The following is a 21,784-nucleotide window of genomic DNA, read 5'->3' as shown; positions in this document are numbered from 1 at the left end:
TGCGATATGAAGTTTTAATTTTTGAGTAAGGTTTTCCAATTTTTTCAAAAATAATTTCATATAATATAAAAAATGATTACTGACAATTATAAAAAAAACAAATTTAACTGCAACTTGAAATTATTTTAATTGTTAAAAGATGTTTGTCAACTTCATGTTTATGTGGGGTCAACTTGATTTTAGCGCCAATTTAAAGAAAAATGTACGGAGGTTTCTAATTAATAAAATTAACATAAACAATAGCCAAAAAATGTTGCTTCCTTGATTCAATTAAAGCGTCCAACAGCATTTGTAAAACATATGCACAAGCACAAAATGATGACTTGGCTGATAGTGTATAAAATATTGATTTTACTCATTTTGGATATCATTAAATTAATTACAGTTTGAATTAATGAGGGTTCTTGTGTTATTTATTGTTATTGCTTAAATCCAGAAAATAATCCTAAGTGCGAAATAGCAACACACACACACACACACACACATAATTGACTTCTAGATTCGACTAAAACTGTGTGCAAAGAGTTTTCGTTTAATCGAGTTATATTGTCCTTTGTTTCGAAAAGAGAAAAATAAAACAATAAATTTGGTACTTAAGCACTTATGTTACCGTGCTGAAATGATAACATTATTATTTAGAAAGTCATATGAAGAAAATTTTATCCGCTATGTCCTGCGGAAAGTAATTCTTCTTAGCTTGATACCTACAACTTGGAGAAAGAAACATTCATGGGAAAAAAGAATAGGAAAAAACCTGATTTGAAAGAAGTGATTTTTATTAAAGTGAAAGTTCTGATAGGAAAATGTCTGTAATCTGCCGGCTGCTAAGAATTGTCCATCTGGCTTAGAAGCAAAATTCTTAACATTTTCAAAAGGGTAGAGTTGGGAGAGAGAAAGAGAGGGGGTTTTACTTACTGCAGGCAGTTCAAAGTTTGTATAAATCTTTTGTAAAAAGTGTATTATTTCCTTTTTTTTTTAGAAACAATCATCATTGTCTCTTCATTTTAAATGGTATCCATGCTCCATTAGATTCCGTTAGGTTCCGTAGTCATTTCAGAGTAGATATCCGAAACTGTGGTTTCAGGTAACTAGAAACCTCTGCGACCTACCCTGTGAGTTCCTTTTTATCCAGGAATAATTAATTCTTTGGAATTTGTTGCATATTTCAACTGTTTTAATGTCCACCATCATTAGACTCTAACAAATAATCCCTTTTCTCAGAAAGGAACAGACTTTGCATCATTCTGAGCAAATACAATCTCACCTTAAGACCAGAGTCAAGATCGACACCTCAACTTCAATATAAATTGGAAAACTACAGCTAAAACTCTAACAAACTTATTCAACAAAAAGAATCTCTTTACTTCGATTATAGAGCTGTCTTGAATGGGTTTTACTAAATATGTACAACTAAAAATTATGTACGATCAATGTACGACTAATTGCCACTGCTGCTGATTAATGCAACTTCAACGCAGGTGATCGACATGGTTCATCTGCGTAAAATATTGTAAAACAATTTTGTAATAAACAATAAAATGAATTTACTCAGAAGTTTCGAGAGATTATTTTCGGCAGATATTTTTTTAAGCCCATATCTAAATAGATATTTACTAAAAGAAAACTCCTAATTTTTATTATTTTGATTTTTAATATTCGCTCTTACACAAGCGATCTACAGTCCGTTAGCGCAAAAAATGTTATTGAAATAAACAATAAAGCTTTAGTCATAGTCGCGATTATTTTTGCCAAATTCTTAAAGACAGATTTTTTTTCAACTTAGTGTGCCACTTTTTTATTTTTTAATCTTTGTAAATAAACAAAACGAACAACAAATTTCAGCTGAGTTTTTTTGCAAATTAAATTTTACAAGTGACCTTTTTTAAATTTGAATTTTGTAACACAATAACAATGTAACACTAGAAAATCTTTGAAAAAAGTAGAGTCCGTTAAGTCTTCATCCAAAATAAACAAGTTTTTATTTTTTTATTAGTTCCCTTAAGTTAAAAGAAAAAAAAAGTGATTACTTTTTAAATAATAAATGTTATTTTTTATAAACTGTTTTTTTTTTGTTTGTTTTTGTGTGTATGTGTGTTTTTTCTTTCAAGTTAATAAAATCGAGAGTTTATTTTTGACAAATATCTTTTGAGGTTTTGACAAAATGAAACTCAATTTCATATAATTTTAAAACAAACATCAACAATAATAATGCTAAACATCAACAACAACAACAATAAGAAGAATAATAATAATAATAAGAAGAAGAATTATTTACTGGCAAAGGACAGAATTAGACAAGGTCCATTTTAGTAGGTGTGGGGAAAATCCAGTTCTCCCAGAAGTGGCACACTGGATTGGGAAAAAAGTGTTTGTCTTTTAAAAATTTTAATATATATAAATAGTTGTATTTCTATTTATTTTGTTTACTTTCTGGCTTAAGAGAGAATATTAAAAAAAAAAAAAGTTTATTTCTTGCAAAAGATTTATACCTAAAGAAGGTATAAAACTAAAAAGATATTTGCCAAAAATAATCTCAACTTAAACTTGAATGAATCTGTTTCATTGTTTATTTTTAATAATACAAGATTTTTTTTGTGCTGACGAACTGAGTAAATCACTCATGTTGAAGTTGCTTTGACTAATTAAATCCTTAACGACTGAGACAATATTTTTTCCAATACAGTGTGCCAAATAATTGTCTCAAGCTTTAAATAGACGTCCATAAAATTGTGTTTAATTTTTAGTAGTACATAAAACCAAGGCATGACTAATCTAAAAAATAAACTTATTTTTTGTTTTTTAATTTTTAATGAACAAAAAAAAAACAGAAAAAAAGTGGCACATAGAAATGGAAAAAATATTTAAAAAAACATTTTTTTTAATACTTTTTATATGAATCTAAAACTATATTTGCCAAAAAATAACCTTGATTGAAATTTGTGAGTAAATCCATTTTATTTATTTTAATAATACCACAACAGATTTTTACAGTATTTTGCACTGACAAACCCAGTAGCTCGTCTGTGTAAAAGTTCCTTTAATAACGAATCAGCAGTAGGAACAAATAATCATACATTATTTAGTTGTGCAATTTTAGTAAAGTTCCTTATGTATGATCAAAATTCGGCAAAACTAAATGTCCGGTTTGGCTCCTGCTGATTCAAGCAACTTTACACATTGTTTTTATATGGCAAACAGCAGAAATAGTCAGTCGTACATCGATCGGGAATAATTTTGGTCATACATGTTTAGTAAAACAGTGCCTTGAACAATCAAGTATACCTGCTAATCAGCATTTGACTAACAGAATAAGCACAATTCAAATCATAACTAGGCGAGGTTATCTTCCCTCAGCTCAAACAACTATCGCTCAAAAACAGTTTTAAATTTGTTCAAGGATATACCTTTTGTGATAAGGTCAGCAGGATTATCTTCTGTCTTCACATATTTAAACTTCAGTTAAACCTTCACAAGGACTTTTGACCATCATTTTTTTTGTCCATTAAACGAGTGAATTTTTAGTGTTGATGAAGTCCAATAAGACCAAAGACAAGACCATGTGTGCATCTACTGTGATAACAGAATTTAGCACTTTAAAAGGAAATATTTTCATCGAAACATAAATATGCTTCATGCACAAATGTGCAGCTAACAGCACAAAGGTGGATAAAGTCCTCCTAACAGAAGGTACCACTCTTGCTTTAGCAAATATCAACCTGGCTTTGTCATGCTGTTATAAATATACCGCTATTCTATAGGCCAGGCTCGAAGCATCACAAAAAAACTATTGAAGTGGCTGAAGAATTGGAATCCACTGAGAGTCGGTCAAACTCAAGATCACCAATATTGATTAGATCCTTATACAACTTATTCCACTCAGCCAAAATATGGGTTTGGTCCATGATACTTTGAACTTCCTCAATTTACTAAGAAGGATTCTACCTTTTAATAGTAACAGGAAGAGTCAATCAAAGAGAATCGAACACAGGAATTCAATATTTCTTCTTTAGAAGATGCAGATCTTAATATAAGGACCAGAATATTTTTCTACATGATTATGTAACTCGGTATGAAAGGAGTTGACACAAACCCAAATAGTAGAGTATATTGTATCTAAAACATCAACTCATCGTCTAGCCTTAAAAAGAAGCAGAATCTATTTTTATCACCTTCATCGTTCAATCATATCATCAGAAAGGCTTTCCGGATATCGGCCAGCAGAACATACTGGTCCATCCGGAAGCGAAAAAGTAATTCCAGCATATCAGCACACAGATTAACACCTGAATATGCACAGTCATTTAATGAAGGCTTTCCATCGGTTCTCAAAGAGCAATTGAACACGGGTCTGATCTTGGTGGTACATTGCAAGTCCTGTTTGAGAACAGGTCAATGAGGAATTGATATGTAGTTTCCAAAATCAGAAGGATTTACGAGAATTCTTTCAATTATTTCTTCCCGTTTCTTGTCTAAGAAGAACCCAAACTAATTGTATAAACCCTGTTCAGTCAGCTTCTTCAATACACAATTCAAGACAGACAACAACAGCTGATAATTAGAAGGCACCGACTTCAATTTATCAGCCACGAAGTGAATTGAGGAATGGAAGGATTCTATCCTACATTTATCAAAATCACTGAATTCTTTCTCAATAATACCATAGTTTCCAAACTACAGTTTTTTTTTTTTTACAGTTCTTTCAACCAAAGATTCCTCAGAACAACTCAATGGATCTGTGTACACCGACTTAGAATCCAGTACAAAGTATACATGCGTGAGGTCGCAAGTGGAATGTTCATCAATGACTTTGGTGTAATTTAACCCCAACTTTTCCATTTCGTTTACGGTTTAAGGAGACATAAAATCCGATATATCACCAAATAGAACAATTCCTTGGGGAAATTCTCTCACATAACCTTCCTTTAAACTATTTAGGTTCATAGTTACCAGAAAACTGAGAAATGTTTAGTAGACCATACACTAGCAACATGTAATTTCTCAATTCAGAGAAATTTGCCGCCAATTTGACATTTTGATTCATTAGCCGCCAATTTGACATTTTGATTCATTAGCCGCCAATTTGACATTTTGATTCATTAGCCGCCAATTTGACATTTTGATTCATTAGCCGCCAATTTGACATTTTGATTCATTAGATCTCTGATCACAGAATTCAGTTCGTCAATCCGAAATGAAAGGTCCATGCTATCATTCACCAAAAATGCCACGGAATGATACAAATCAAAAAATCTCACCCCTAGGTTTACTTCCTTCAAGTGCTTTTTACTTCTTTTCACAAAAAGGTTTTGATGAAAAACTTATGATCCCTTATGGGAACATTTAAGATTTGAAAATCTATCTAACATTTCATCAGATAAATAAAACCGTTCACTGCCAGTATCGATTAAGCAATTGAAAGACACGCTTTCACAAGATCCAGTGTTGATTGTAACCTCGGTTACAGGAAGTAGCGACAAGCATTAGGAATTGTCTGATGAACCCACAAAGAATGGGTATAGCACCTTCCAGTGCCCTCCCTTGTTGCAGTCAACACATGCCAAATTCTTTATTACAGTGGCAGGTATTTTCTTTATGAAATGAGTTTGTGCATATACTACATAACCCAATCTCCTTTCACCTTCTCAGCTGATCCGCATGAGAAGGAAAGGATTTATACCAATAACCTTTGTGGTTTTTGTTTTTGCAAAAACTACACTTATAACCAACCTTAGAGGACTTGATATAGAAGTTTTCCAAAGTGTAAGGTTTCTTAACTTCAGACAATACTTAAACTTGGAAGGAAATGTTTTCTTGGGAATGCTTACCACTTTCTGAAGGTAAGTTTCATTATTATTACAGAACTCTATTTTAGAGATCAACCTAAGATGGTTTTTCTCAACTGGTGACTTCTCAAAATTAGCAGAATCAACCACCTTCAATCTGGATAACTTTTCCAAGACTTCTTTATGGAAAAGAACACAATCTTTATTAAAGGACTAGCAGGGCTACCTGGCGTTGCTCGGGACTGTATAAACAATGAGAAAAATAAGTTGATTTTTGAACATACCTGTTATTTTTAGGATAGAGGAATATTTTATGTCTATGTATCATTTGCTATCTCGAGCAAAAGAATATTTTACCTACCATAGGACGGGTATTACATAACATGTATGAAATAATTGTACTTTCCCTAAGACAGGAAATTTACAGCATGTATATGAAGAATTTTTTTCCTTTCCTAGGACGGGTAATGTGCAACACATATTTAAAATAATTTTACTTGCCCTTGGATGGGTAATACATACCTAAAACAATTTAACATACTCTCTATATAACATTATTTTCGGTTTTAATAACTTTTATGTATTTCATAGATAGGATAGTTCTTGTTTTTTCATGTGAGTACGATACAGCACAAGTACCTTATTTCTAATATGAAGATGAAACCACTTGATAATTTTACATAATTTTCTTTTGTGCTAACTCTTCCATATGTCGCAGGTAAGAGTTTGTTTTTACATCTGAGTGCTATAGTGAAGAAGCACCAAATTTCTGATATAAATGTCATACTACTCAAATCTATTACATGATTTTCAGTTTTGATTACTTTTATGTACATCGCAGGTAAGATTTTCTTTGTTTTTCATATGATTACTATACTGTACAAGTACCTTCTTTCTTGGATAGGATACTGTACAAATGCCTTATTTCTAATTTAAAAAAGGAAGAAGTCAATACTTTTATGTAATTTTATGTTCTAAATTTTCTGTACATCAGGGGTAAGAATTTTTTTCATCTGAGTGCTATAGTGAAGAAACACCTTATTATTTAAGTCATACTACTCAAATATATAACATTCTTTTCCCTTTAATAACTTTTATGTGCATCACAGCTAAGATTTTCTTTGTTTTTTTTTATATGAGTGCTATACTGTACAAGTACCTAATTTCTTAGGTAAAATATTTTGTATACATAAATACATTAAAAAGTAAGTGATCATTGTATGTGATTTTTGGAATATGATATTTGTACAAATATAGAAACATATACAATACTTAAAATTCATAATGATTGGTTAATTAGTTTAGGAGTGAATCCAATACATAGAAATAAATAATAACACAACTTAAATTTTATAATCAGTTAATTAGTTAAGGAATGAATCCAATACATATAAATATATGTTTAGGGAGGAGATGATGCCTGGTAAGATTGTGAAAAATATGCAGTCACCATAATTTATCTATATTTTTTTGGTATTGGCAGTTTTTTCATGTGATTTTTGGAATATGACATTGACAGTGTCAAATCAAAGATTTTTATGCATTTTTGTTTCATAGGAGATGATGATGTTTGGGAAGAAAACTACACTATTTAATACGGTTACTTGGTTTTTTGGCTAAGATCAAAGTGTAATATCTGTCTCGGTTTTCCAGTGACTGCATCCTTCCCATTAAGAGCTTTTGCAATTATTGCCATGAAGACATTACGGATGAAAATAAGAACTTGATCTATTTCTGTGATATTTGGGATGTGACAAATAAGCGAAGAGGTGAAATAGATTTCCTATCTTGCCCCACGTTCACTTGGTTAGGTCAGTCGGACCATAAACTAGTTATGGCTCGGCTGAAGCTAGGAAATAGGCCCAAGTTAGTGGGGTACTGGAAGTTAAACACCTCCCTTCTGGAGATACAAGACTTTCGAAATAAGTCAATAGAATTAATTAAAAAGGCACTAGTGGGGGCGGTTACTGGGAGCAAGTGGTGGCTAGGTCTAAAAGCCAACATTAGAAGCTTCTACATCAAGTATGCCCAGTGCCTCACACTAGATAAGGCCAAGACAAAGAAGCAGCTAGAGCAGAAACTAGCCCGGGCTACCAGGGAGGGTGATAGGGTTAGTCAGGAACTAGTTAAGCAGGACTTTCTGCGCGAGACTAGCAAGCATTATGAAGGTCAAGTAGTCAGAGCTAGGCTTAGAAAGATAGGAAACGAAGCAGTCAACCCTGACGTGCATCACAAGATTTCTAGGCGTGGCTTGGACAAATACATTGCAAAAGTCAGACATCCAAATGGATGCACCTTGGGATCGACTCGGGAGATCTGTGAGGGGTTTCGAGAACATTTCGAGGAGCATTTTATGCAGCAGCCCGATTTTCCAGTCCTTGAGTTTATAGACTATTTGGCCGACTCTCCCCGTCTTGAGGTGGCTAGAGCGGCTAGTTGCGAGGGCCGGGTGACGGAGTGGGAGGTCTTTACTGCGCTGAAGCAGGTCAGCTGTGACAGATTGCCGAGACTCAATGGTCTGCCATACAAATTGTATTTGAGGCTATCACCCGTGTTTCTGCCTCTTCTGACGGATGTGTTCAACCATTGGTTTGCTCAGGGATTCATCCCAGGGCAAGTCACCAAGGGAGTGATCACATTGCTGAGGAAAGGTGATGGGTATGGTGGGGAAGAATTAGATGATTACAGGCCTATAACTCTGCTAAATACAGAGTTGAAGATTTTGGCCAAGGTCCCGTCGAATCGGCTGCAGGTTGGTATCGGCAAGTTGGTTAAACAGGAACATCGATTCAGAACAACTTGCACTTGATCCGCACGATCCTTGAGGGAGGGATAGATGATGACATGGAAAATGCGCTGATCAATTTAGATCCAAAGCATTCGGTAGGATCGACCATCGTTTCCTAGCATTTGTCTTAGAGGCCGCCGGTTTTAAACTGGATCTCTGTGATGTATCGACAACTTATGGCTGTCGTGCAAGTCAGTGGAAAGCGCTCGAAACCCTTTGTTATCTCTCGGTCGGTTCGTCAGCGTTTTCTGCTGTTGCCCCTCTGCTTTACATCCTGGCTTGCTCCACAAGCTGAGATGTGGGGAGGCAAATTAATCCCTGCGCGGAATGGCTCTGTCTGGTTGCTCAGCTGCCAAGGTATCCGTGTTCGCCGATGATATCATGGACTTTGTGTCGAGCTTCAGAGACATCGAGATCATGTTGGAGGCACTTGCACAGTACGAAAGAATCATGATAAACCACAGCAAGTCGGTCAGATGCGGTTGAGCACCTGGACTGGCAACACAAACCTCCAAGTGCCCTTCAGCTGGACGGATGGCCCGGTTCGGATCCTCGGCGTGTGGTTTTGACCGCATCTCCAGCTCGACGAAAATTGGTTGGAGGTACGGTCAACGGTGGAGGCTGCGGTCAGCTCGAGGCTTCCTAGGAAACTTTCCTTAAAGGGTAGAGCCGAAGTGTGCGCCACATACGTCTTCCCTCTTATCCTTTACCGACTAGTCGTACTTCCCCTGCCTGCCAACACCTACAATTCTTATTGAACTCTTGCCCTCACTCCTTTGGGACAAAGGAAGACACTGGGTGAGCGGACAGGTCTGTATTTAATGTCCGTGTGAGGGTGGCTTGGAAATTCCGGACTTGAAGTGTCATCGAGATGCTGAGAGGCTGGCCTTCTTAAGCCACTACCTTCAAGATGATCAACCGTGGCACCCCACAATTACTGCCGCCTTTCCTGATCTCATTCTCGGCCCCTCTGTAGAGAGTCGTCACAGGCCGCAGGGAGAATTAGCCTAAGTAAGATCCGCTCTGCGTGGAGTTGGGCGCCAGGTTCGAGTCATCTAAACAACTGACCTGGCGATTGGCCCGAAATGCGCTTCCTCTCAACAATGTACACTGCAGTTCTGGTTGCCAGCCTGTCCCCGTTGCGGGACGACAGCTGCAGAAACAACTCATCACGCATTTTTCGATTGCTGCGAACTCCGCCAGTACTGGTCGTATGTTGGCAAGGTGACGACTCACATCAACCCTGAGCATCCTCGTCCAATACTGTATCAAATGTAGTGGACAATGTGAGGCCGCCGTGGGACCAGGAAAGACAAATGGTCTACATCACAATTCTGGCCATGGCGAGAATGGTGATTTGGATGTCGAGACTACTAGATGCCTTTTTCTGATCAGGATCTGATCGCTTTCTTTAAACACCAACTACAAGTAAAGATCAGATGCGACAGAAGATGGCTTCATCGCGTGGCTTTTGAAAGAAGATGGATACATGTAATAAGTCTGTGTGTACTAAGAGGGGCCAAATTTGAATGTGTTCTTCGCCTAGGTGTGGAGCACATGGTTCCGGGGTTTCCGTCAGACCCCCGCCCCTTTCTAATTTTACTTTTGTCTAGCCTCTCAGCCAGCGAATAAATCTTTTTTCCCTTATTAAAATGTCTCCAAGACCCCCAACCTCCAAAAACCACAATTTTTTTCTTTTGCCAGCCCCCCTCTCAAAATTCCACCCATCTTGAAGGAAATCAAATCATATCCCCCCCACCCCTCACCACCAATTTTTTCTTTTCTCCCCTGTCTAGTACACAACTCCCCCCTCATTTAGAGGCTGCCTGCGAAACCCTGGTTCCTTTACAAACCAGAGGAGAACGGGTGGTCTAGCATTTCAGACAGGGTTGGGAGGAACTTACTAACCATATTTTTATTTTTTATTTTCATTTTTCCCCCATCGCCCTCGACACAAATGAAATTTTTATTGATACTGTTATCTTTTTTGTATTTTCGGTATAAATAAAAATTTATTTTATTTATTTTTTTTTAATTGAGTTTAAGTAGGAACACCCCCCCCCTTCCCACTTAAAAGGGTAACTATGATGCTGGCCGAGAGAGAAATTGTTTAAAATTTCCAACAGAGACGAGATAGACCAACCAACCTCACCATACCCCTGTTTTTTGAGTTGGCCTTGTGCCTAAATTTCTTGTTCATTTTCTCTTCTGTATTTCTTTTATAATGAATAAAAATTTAATATCTCAAAGTGTAGTATCTGTTCTTCAGCATTCAAGTGATCTCATATTTGCCCCTCCCCACCCCAAGCAGAGTACGGATATCATATTTGTCCTAATACTAAAGAAAATGGCCAATTAAAGTGTTGTATCTGCTCTTTGCATTCAAGCGATCTTATTCCCCCCCCTCTCCATAAACAGAGTTAGGATATCATATTTGAATGAATGCTAAACAAAATGGCCAGTCAAGTTTTAGAGAAATGACGTCATTCCCGTTATAATGACTTGGTAGTTTTTAACTAATACTAAAATTCATTGTTTGTTTTTTAAAACATAGCAACTGTATTTTGTTCTTATCAGTACATATTTTCATTCATAATTTTTTTTTCTATCTTATCGTTTGTTGTGATTCTTGGATATTTCACTATTTTGGATGCGACAATCATGTAGGTACCATTTTTTTAACATGTAACTGAGTAGTTTTTCGGTATTATAGTGAAGAAACACGTCGAACCATATCTGTGAGAAGTAAAAATTATTATTATTATTATACAGAGCTGATGTTGTTTCCGGTGACATTAGTCAGCATTTTTTAAATGTAAATAAATGTCTGTTTTACAGAACATTTGCATGCGTAGAATGACGCCATTGAGCTATGCTTGGCAAGTTGTGGTTTCTTTCAATTTTGACCCCATTTTTGGACCCCTTAACAGAGTAAATACCTCTAATAAAATTCTGCACCAAAAATGCAATCTTTTGAGCTACTGCATGCCGTCCAGCAACCTTCCGTCTGGGAAGAAATACAATTTGAAAAACAGAGACAGGCTAACACGCAGACAGACAGACTTAATGAGATTTATATATTAGATTTAATTTGTCTATTTCTCTTCCATCAACCAGATAGCCATTGATGATTTATTCGTCTAACAAGTCCGCTGACGCTGTATACTCATCCACCTGTTTCTTGTATAACTTTCAACCTGATTTACTAATTTCCTCTAATGTATCTAAAAAAAAAATCGATTACCGTTGTAATCTTATCTCTAAATATCCTCCTCTTTTCAATTTAATATGGCAGTAATGAGATTGGTAATCATCTTGACAAGACCAAGCTCCGCCCCTATTAACCAATTAACGAATCAGAGCTAAGATCCAACAACTTTTGGCACTCAAAAAACCCCACAAAATCAATCGATACAAATGCCAAAATGGCTGACCAAAAGAAGAAAGAAAGAACAAAGAACAATTAAAAGATGGACGCAGCCAAGATTACGGAAATTCAAACCAAGACCAATTCTAGCAGACTGTAACTTACTAGAATTTGGTCAGTAACTAACTTTTGGCAGAATGAAGAAAATTTTTTATCTGCTATGTCCAATGGAAGGTAATTCTACTTAGCTTGATATCTACGACTTAGATAAAAACAAAGAAACATCATCCATGAAAGAAAAGAATAGGGAAAAAAACCTGACTTCAAAAAATGATTTTTATTAAAGTGAAAGTCATGATAGGAAAAAAGTCTGTAATCTGCCAAGAGTTGTCCATTTAGCTTGTAAGCAAAATTCTTGCATAGTAACATTTTCAAAATGATAGAACTGAGAGAGGGGGATTTACTTACTGAAGGCAGTTCAAAGTTTGTACAACTTCTTATCAAAAAGCTGTAGAAGACAGTGTCATCACTGATATATTTGTAGAACCTGAAGTTGTCTCTGGACTGGTTTCCACAATGCGGGCACTACCGGTCACATCAAAGATTATCCAGGAGGCTACAGCCGCAGACCCACTAATACAAAAAGTTCTGCACTTCCACTCTATCAGCTGGCCTAAAAAGTGCACTGGTCAGCAATTTCAACCATTTTTTCAGCAAAGATTTTCTAATGGAATTCTTTTTGCTGAACGTATTGTTGTTCCATCTAATCTTTCAAATAGAGTTCTCGGACAATTTCACCAGGAACATCAAGGAATTAATCGGATGAAAGCCTTGACCTGTGGTTATGTATATTGGCTAAGTATGGACAAATAATTAGAGGAACTTGTCAGGAGTTGCTCCAAATGTCAACTAGTTGCAAAGCCCCCCCCCCCCCGAAAAACTACATTACATTCATGGCCAACTCCAGAAATTCCTTGGTCACGACTGCACATTGATTTTGCAGGACCAATAAATGGACAAAATTAGCAAATGGCCAGAAGTCTTTCAAATGAGCCACATCTCATCAAAAGAAACTGTAAGAAAACTACAGGAAATCTTCAGCAGGTTGGGAGTGTCTGAAGTATTAGTTTCAGATAACGGTACTGCTTTTACTTCAGAATTCATGGACTTCTGTAAACAGAACCGCATTCAGCACCTGAGATCTCTACCTTTCCATCCTCATCAAATGGACAAGCAGAACGGTTTGTGAGCACTTTCAGGAGAGCACTCTTGAATTTAAAAGGGGAAGGAACTACTCAAGAGATAATGCAAATATTTTTAAGTAGCTACAGAGCTACCCCAAATCCAAATTGCTCAAATGGAAAGTCTCCTGCTGAAGCACTTATGAATAGGAAACTACGTTTGCCAATTGATGCTATTTGCCCATCAACAACTAAATTTTACAGAAGAAACAAAATGATGGAAAACCAGTTTAATGTCCATCATGGAACAAAACCCCGTACATTCCTTCCATGAGAACCTGTATTGGCTAAGGACTACCGTAATGGTAGAGAAAAATGGACACAAGGTCGCATAATACGCCGTTCTGACAATGTCGTCTATGACGTAGATGTACAATCTATTTGGGTTAGACATGTGAATCAGCTTCGTCAGTCATCCCTTCCAGAGCGACGTCCAAATGATGCAGACATCCCTTTACATGTGTTACTGGACACATTTGAATTACCCCAAAGTGTTCCAGTTATAAATAATAGACAAAGCAAGTCTCAAATCAAAGTCCCAACAAGAAAAACCCAGCAAATTTGTAAGCCAACGCCAACCTTACAAATAGATCCACATAAAACCTCTTACAAGGATCACATTTCAAAGAGGGGGGGGGGGGTTATAAAGGGAAATAACCGAAACGCAAAGAGTTATCTCTCTTGGATCGGAAGTGGGAAGACTTTTCAAGATGGCTGACACAGCATTTCACATAATCTGTTGCTCTAACGTTTTACTATTTTTCTGTTTAAATAAAAAAATAAATAATTTGGTGCCAAAATGATGTCTTCTTGTAATTCCCACATTTAACAACCAGTTATATTCCGTGACGACGTAACAGATTCAAAACACATTAAAGATCAAGATAATTTTTTCTTTTAATTATAAATTGATAAAACCACTCAATTTTGGACCATGTAAAAGCAGTCGAACAGACAATTTAGTAAAAATGGCAAAAAAGGGTTAAAAAAAAAATGAGTCAAAAATATACGTTACTGAAATTGCTGTAAAAATGTAACCATTGGAAGTAGAAGCTTAAAACTTTGCAACTTTATTAATTTTTGAGTGAGGAATTCAAAAAAATGTTTGCCTTGTTTCTAATAACAAAACTTTTTGCCACAGAAATATTTTTACTTTGGAGAATTTAAACTCTCCAAAAAAGAGCCGACAAAAATGTTACAAGTTATTGTTTTTCAAGCATTGAAAAACTTTCAACTTAAAAGACAAGTAAACAAACAAGATATTTTCTAGGCAGAGGTTTTACTGCAATTCGTTTCCTTATAGATTTTCTCTTAGAATTCTTTCATAAGCTTCTGCTATGGTAGATATATCAAGAACACTCCAAATCCTATCATCACTTGAAACTGGCATTACCTCAAAACCCCATCTGTAAACAAATGCTGACTCTACCTGTGTAATGTCATCTGACAAAGCCATCAAAACAATCTTTTCTACCTTTTGATTTGCGATAAAAATTTTATTACAGCGCTGAATGCAGATATAACCTCAATGACTTGGCCAATGTAAAAGTTGATGTCATAGTAGACAGCATTGTCCTTAATCCTTATAACTGAAGATGATTCTTCATCACAACTGCAGGAGTTATCTGAATGTTCAGCAGATTCACTAAGGGATTTTTTTTTTTTTTTTGTTGCTTTGGAGGTGAAAATGAATCAACTGGATTTCTTCTTGAGTAGTCAAAGAAAGCAGCTTCCAGTTGAACTTTATTTCCACTGGTGTTTTACACCTAACACAACCTTGAGATATCTCAGTTCAAGTTTATCAAAAACACCATACAGTTTATCGCCGAAAATGCAGACGCCATTTTTTTTCGCGCACCTGTCATTAAAATGCGAGGGAGAAATCAGTATTTTAAACTATGACCGAAGCATGAAATAAATAACAAAAAAAATTAAACTAGATAATGATCTTTCGGTTTCATTTAAATTAATTTTTTGTTGACCCTTTAAAGTTGCTTTAATTCAAAAAAATGTTTCCTTAAATTTATTTATTTGTTCGGTAAAAAAGCAAAAAAACTATTTTATAAATATTCAATGTTGCTTTCATTATAAAATTGTTTTATTAAAATTATATTTTCCTACACAAACTTTTCAATAAATGTTTTTACAATTATATTTTGATAAATTTTTATACAGTAAATGTTTTTGTAAAAATACATATACGTTTCATGAAAAACATTCCTGTTTTCATTAATTAAATCGAAACATTTTCAATTAAATAATTACGGATATATGTTCTCTTTCACTTTCTTTCTTTATTTTTTTTTCATAGTTATTTCCAGAAGTAATTAATATCTAGTTTAATTTTTTTGTTATTTATTTCTAACTTCGGTCATAGTTTAAAATACTGATTTCTCCCTTGGATTTTAACGACAGGTGCGTGAAAAAAAAATGGCGTCTCCATTTTCAGCCATAAACTGTAGAAGTACTGTCTCTGGAATTATTAAGTAAACAAAAAAAAAATGATTTTTATAGTGAAATTAATTTTTTCATTTACGTGCCACATGCACAGAACTTAATATTTTCACTTATTATTCTTTATGTAAAGTGGAATTAAAAAATAATTTAACAATCTTCAAATTTATCAAAAACACCCGATAGAACAAACAAAAAAAATGCACATTTTTACATGAAATTAATTTTTTTTTTATTTACACATGGCTTGTTGCACGTAACTTAGCTATATTTTGTTAATTTTTTTTTTTTTAAGTAATGTAATTGTACAGTCTAATAAAAAAAATAATTTAAGAAAATGTTAGATATATCAAAAACGCCAGAGAGAACACAAGAAATAAATAAGTAAACAAAAAATGAGGCACATTTTTTAAAATGAAAAAAAATTTTCCGTCACAGTCACACACAACTAAAAATGTTTTTTGGGGTTTAAAATGTACTCAAAAAATATGTCTTTTGTCTAGAAGAGAAACGTTCAGAATTTGATGGAAACCAAGGTGAGAAACCATTCTGTTTAGAATGGCCATACTTGCTCTGATTCAAAAAGGGCGCAAGAAAGGGTTCTCTGGAACCTCTACTCAACCCAGCCCTCTCCTCCCCCCTCTTCCTCTTACAACGACTGCTACCATATTAGGGAGAGGCTGATGATTCATACAACAGGGAAGCCATCAGCAAGGAAAGGTTGACAGATAGTGATGATGATAATAAGTCAAAGGATGGTCCAACCCCACTGCCATGCCAAACAGGAGGGAAGCAAAGAGGATGACACGCTGGAGGGCAGGGCAAGAAGTGTAGGCTTCCCACCCCACACTGGCACCGCTTAAAAGGTTTAAGAAAAATAAAATTCTCAAATTGTGTTTGTGGTGCATTTTGTAAGTATGCGTATGACAGTGTGTAATTGAGTGAATTATGAATTGTAGCAAATAATGAACAAGGAGAAACATATTAACGTTAGCATTTTCTTTGATTCTTTTTTTGTCTCGACTGTTTATTGAAGCATAAATATGGCCTTATATGGGATCGAGGAGGATGACACTTTCAAATAAATTAAAAAATCCTCTGATTGGTCCAAAATATTATTGTTTTCATTAATTCATCTGCAAAGCCGGTTGCACAGAAACTATTTTAAGTATTTTCATTTTGGACACCGAAGAGTAAACTTTTGCGGCCATAACCTTGGACCTTCTTCAGGTGTGTAGCAATTACATGACAGATTTATTTTGTTTATATGTGAAATATCTTGTGTTATATTGAGTTGTGGTTTGGCTTGATGCACGCGCGATGACACATAGGCATGCAACTGCATAGGTGAGAGAATGCTTCAATGTAAACTCAACTTTGTATTAGCATCAAAGAGTTTGGTGCCAAAAATGACTTGGTTCTTGATAAGGTGTTGTGACAACAAGATATCATAATTTGCTCTTGTCCTTCACCAGAAGCAGCAATACAAGGTGGAACTCTACCATATTTATTTTTTTGATAAACACCAACTTTTATATTTTGAACCATCACTTCAAACAGGAGTTTTCTGTCATAAATTCTAGAGAAGACAAAAACTAAAGGTGTATCTGGTTAAACTTGTAAATTTTTCTGTTGAACTCAGGAATTTGTATTGAATTTCACATGGAACCCTTTATTCAATCCACATGTCCACAAAGACCTGTGGTGTAGCACTGACAGTGCTGAACTAATAATAACTTCAAAGTGACTGTTTTCTGGAGGTTGAAGGTTCAATCCAGTGTGGGCAATAATGAGAATACAATTACAAATTACTTAATACTTCTACCCAGTCATGGATGATAGAATGAAAGCAAGCTACTCTTGTGAATTAAAGGTTGGGTGTTGTTTGAAATTCCATATAGATTCTTGAGTGTGACAAGATACAATTGAAGATTAAAGGTCACATCAACCAAAACGTTGTGAGAATGACATTCAAGATGAGAACAGTTTGAATAATCAAAATAATACAACCATTTTTCTTTTTGTGTGGCCATTTGGGTGAAATTGACATTTAGTAGTACTGTATTCCAGGTGCAACTTTTCATTTGTTTCTTTTTTTTTTTTTTTTTTTTTGTATTTTTTTTTTTGTCATATTGCTACTTTAAAGTTAGTGGTAGCAGTTAAGGAAGGTTATTTTTTAATGAGTTTTAATGTTGCTTCTACAGAATTTGAATCAAACTAATCCTAAATTCATCGTAACCTAAGTTTTAAGTTTAGTTTAGCAAAAGCCAGTTTGGTTCTTAACTGAACCAATTCTATAGAAACAGCAATCTCGTTATCTTTACTATCTCCAAATTCGACTAGCAAAAAATATTCCCATTTTTATGGAAACTCAAAATCAGCATTTGTATTTGTGCACCTCCACCACAAATATTTATCCTTTAAATTATATTGCAAGTGTGCATATGTTTGCATTTCTTGCAACTTCGTTGTATTAGCTGCTTCATTTTGAGTTTATGTTGCAAGTTAGTCTTAAAAAAAATGGAAAAAATTGTAACATTTGTTACTTATTTTTATTGGTTAATACCAGGTTGAGACCATTATATAATATTATATAATTAATCTGTCTTTATTATATAATGTTTATCTCTGTCTTCTTACTTCATCATGACTTGTTTGTTTCAGAAATTGCCTCCAGTACGAAACAAGTCCAAAAAGAAGAAAACAAATGACACAAAAAAGAATCCAATTCCAAAAACAACCAGGATCAAAAGTTCCGACTATGCAGCATGGGAAAAATTTGATATTGTAAGAACCAGTGAAATGTTATAATTTTTAAATTATTTTAATTTGAACTAATGAATAATCAAACCATGAAAACATTAACTTTTGTTCAAAATTTAGTCAAATATTAAGTAGTTCAATTTTTCTTTTTGACTTCAGGTCAAAAATATATACATTTAATCATTTTTTTTTTTTTTTTTTTTTTTTTAATATTCTTCCATTTTGGAACGATTTGAAGTATTTAATAGCAGTGCTGTAATAGCAGGATAGTGTGTTTTGAGAGTTGGGCACCAAAATATGGGAAGATGCTGATTTGTGCCAATTTTTAAATTCAAAAATCTAAGCTGCAGTTCAGTACTTCTTGAAAGTAGTGAGATGTAAACTGGAGAATTGTGACAGATATGGAAGTAGTGACTAGCAGGAAGGATCATAGCATTCTAGCTGTGCCTACACAAAATAATTTGAGAAGTTGCAAACAAAAAGGTATGACGAAATCCAGGAAATGTGAAAATTGGTGAGATGTGCACGTCAGTGGTGACTATGAAGAAAGTGCTGGATGAGGATTTTTGCTAGTCCTTAGACAAGAATAACAAGGCCCAAAGAAATTCCTTTATGAAAACCAATAAACTCTTTAACAAGGTCAAACACCCAGTCCAGCTAGAGATGCTCTGGTTCAACATAGCTGCAAAATGCAAAGAACAAAAGTTTAGTCTATGTGAAGTACTACCCATAATGAAGACCAAGTTCTCTCAAAGTGAGATATTCATTCGATATATTTCCAGCAAAAACCACATCAAGCTGGCTCTCATCTTCAAAGATGAACTCAAACTCAATTCAGACCAATAGATTGAGTAGTTGTCCACTGTTATCAAAGCTGAGAGAAGGATTCAGCTCTATGTTGCACCTCTGGAAAACCCAGAAGTGATAGAAGTCATATTGCAGACAGCTTCTTTGATTGTGCTGCAAAAGAACTTTAAACAGATGCATTTTTAAGAATACATCAATTGTTGGCCAACATATTTTCTTTTTCTGTTTATAAATTATCAAATTTATTCTGAACCCTTTGGAGAAAAATGTTTAGATATATTTCAGCATTTGAAATTAGAATATGAATGAATTTTCTAAATATATGGTTTATTTTATAGCATATCAACCCTTTTGGGGCCCAATTAAAACTAGGAAATAATAAATTGAACCTAAGTTTCTGTTTTAGCTGTAAATGAGGTTTATAGCTTCATATCTTTCCCAAAAGTATCTGTACTTGTATTTGTACATGTCTAAGTGAATTAAACTATAACCCAATTTCATCATCTGGATGGTTTCCATTACATCAATCCTGCCCTCTACCTTCTATTATTCTAAATATATAATCCAAATATTAGTTTCACGTTTATCACTATCAGCAAATAATGAATATAGTTTTGGTAAAATTGAAGAGTCATATTTCTTTGATCTCTTTAACCAGAGATGCTAGACTAGTACCTAAAAAACATTAGTTTACCAATTTTGATCAAAATCTATGTCAGTTATAGTTTAGCTATTTTCAAAACTTTTTGCTTATTTCTTAAACCCTCAAAAATGTTAAATAATTCAATATGATTTTGGATGTATTATCAAAAAGAGCCGAAAAAATGTTAAATTTCTTTTTAACCAATTAAGTTTAAGGTTAAATTTTGTGAAAACATTTTTTTGTACTAAAAATCAAATAATTACTTGATTTTATTATTTTTTTATAGAAAAAAAGATGATCTGTATGTAAAAAATGGTGTCATTTAATTCACCTCTCTATTTATAACTTACATAAAAATTATGTAATCAAGAGAGACCATCTTATTTTTTAGTTTACTCAAAGATAATATAATAATGTGATAAAAGCTTATTCCTCACATATTCTTCTGGACTACTAAAGCTGTCATTGTGTTTCCTGTTGCATCATTAACTATGTCATGATTGACTGAATTGGATGCATCTTTCATATCTGCTATCATAATTATTCATTCAAAAGTCAGCCATTTGCTCATTAAATCACAGGGATTATATATTTTACTTTTCTTAAAGAAATTCACCATTTTAACCAGTTTAGTCTGACCAAAGGCCATTTAGTATTTTACATATGTTTATTTCTCCACAGTTCTTCTTGACACATAATTACTGTACATATTTTCTATTTATTAAAACTTTAGAAATTCTTTTATCAAAATGATAACTATTTGCTTCACAACACACAGATGGACTTATGTTTTGCATATGTTGGAATGTGTTTTAAGTCATCAGAAAACAATGTAACGAGAACCAAAAAATTTGCTTTTTTGCCATTTTTATTATGTATATAAATTAATATGATCTTTTCTTTTTGTTTTTATTTTTCATCTTTTTCTTTTCAGGATAAAGCTTGTGAAGAGGTTTTTGATGAAAAACCATCCTCTGATTCTGAATTTAGTGAATCTGATGAAGAATTGGATAAGGAAATGCAGAAGCAGCAAGCGTTAAAATTTAAAGAAAAGGTGGGTTTTTTTTTTTTTTGACTTGCAGGAAATTCTTTTGAATTAGCATTTTATTGTGACTATATGGATCATTCTTCTATGGGTTTTAGCCGGTTAAAATAGTTTTTAAGGGGTCAAAAATGGGTCAACATTGATAAAATCGTTATACATTTTGTACATTCATTTTAGTTTGTATTTAATTTTTAATCAGTAACTCATATGCGTGTCATGTTGGTACAGTGGTAACGTCACCAGCTTTGAATGTTACAGTTTCGGTTTCAATTCTAGCTGATGATACCCAAATACTTTTTTTTTTACTTTTAAAATCACAACTCTATAATAATATACACGAAATGTGGACAAATTAAAATATCATATTTAAACATATTTTACGATCAAGCAAAGCTAGTATGTGGATAAAGAGGCTTGTTAAACTGTGCAGGAGTATGTCAACAGAATTGTTCGTTTTGAGAAGACCTACAAAATATTCCATAGATTTTTATCAATTTTAACATGATTTAGTATTAGATAATTTTAGCAAATTCTTATAATATAGGTAAAATCAGTTTTATTAAACAAATTTATTCTGGGGTAGTAAACACCTTTATATCCATAGACTATATGGATTCATCTGGCTTATGTAATGCCAGACATTTCTACCTTCAAGCAGAGAGTACACTCATAGTTTAACTGCTCTTTCACCTTGTGGTTGTAACTCCTTAACCGAGAACAAAACATTGGCAATGAAAGGATTTCGAAACATGCCCCACAAGGGTCTCTTTTGGATAAATGATCAACTTTTATCCAGCAAACATGGTTTAAAAATTCTGTGAAATCAAAGATGACAGACAATGAACCACAAAACAACGCTAAAGTTGGGGTTGAAGAGGAAATAGATTGCGAAG

The 21,784-nt window shown here is 34.2% G+C and overlaps 1 protein-coding gene across 8 annotated transcripts in view; it reads left to right on the top strand.

Annotated features, from left to right (window-relative positions):
• The window catches only part of LOC145277834 (RNA polymerase II-associated protein 3-like), a 326,267-nt gene that overhangs the window by 13,945 nt on the left and 290,538 nt on the right, over positions 1-21,784 (top strand). For 6 of the 8 annotated variants that reach the window (XM_080129755.1, XM_080129754.1, XM_080129752.1 and 3 more), the window contains 2 exons: positions 18,298-18,420; positions 20,781-20,900. In XM_080129755.1, the coding sequence (XP_079985881.1) occupies positions 18,298-18,420; positions 20,781-20,900 (243 nt within the window). Of the gene's footprint in view, positions 1-18,297; positions 18,422-20,780; positions 20,901-21,784 lie in introns of those variants that run through there. The other 2 variants (XR_013868214.1, XM_080129756.1) reach the window with 2 other exon arrangements.

Source organism: Euprymna scolopes, chromosome 6 (assembly GCF_053919585.1).
Source record: "Euprymna scolopes isolate OS-2025 chromosome 6, ASM5391958v1, whole genome shotgun sequence".
NCBI classification, from domain to species: domain Eukaryota; kingdom Metazoa; phylum Mollusca; class Cephalopoda; order Sepiida; family Sepiolidae; genus Euprymna; species Euprymna scolopes.
Note: the sequence above shows the minus strand (reverse complement) of the source record. Positions and strands in the feature narration are given on the sequence as shown.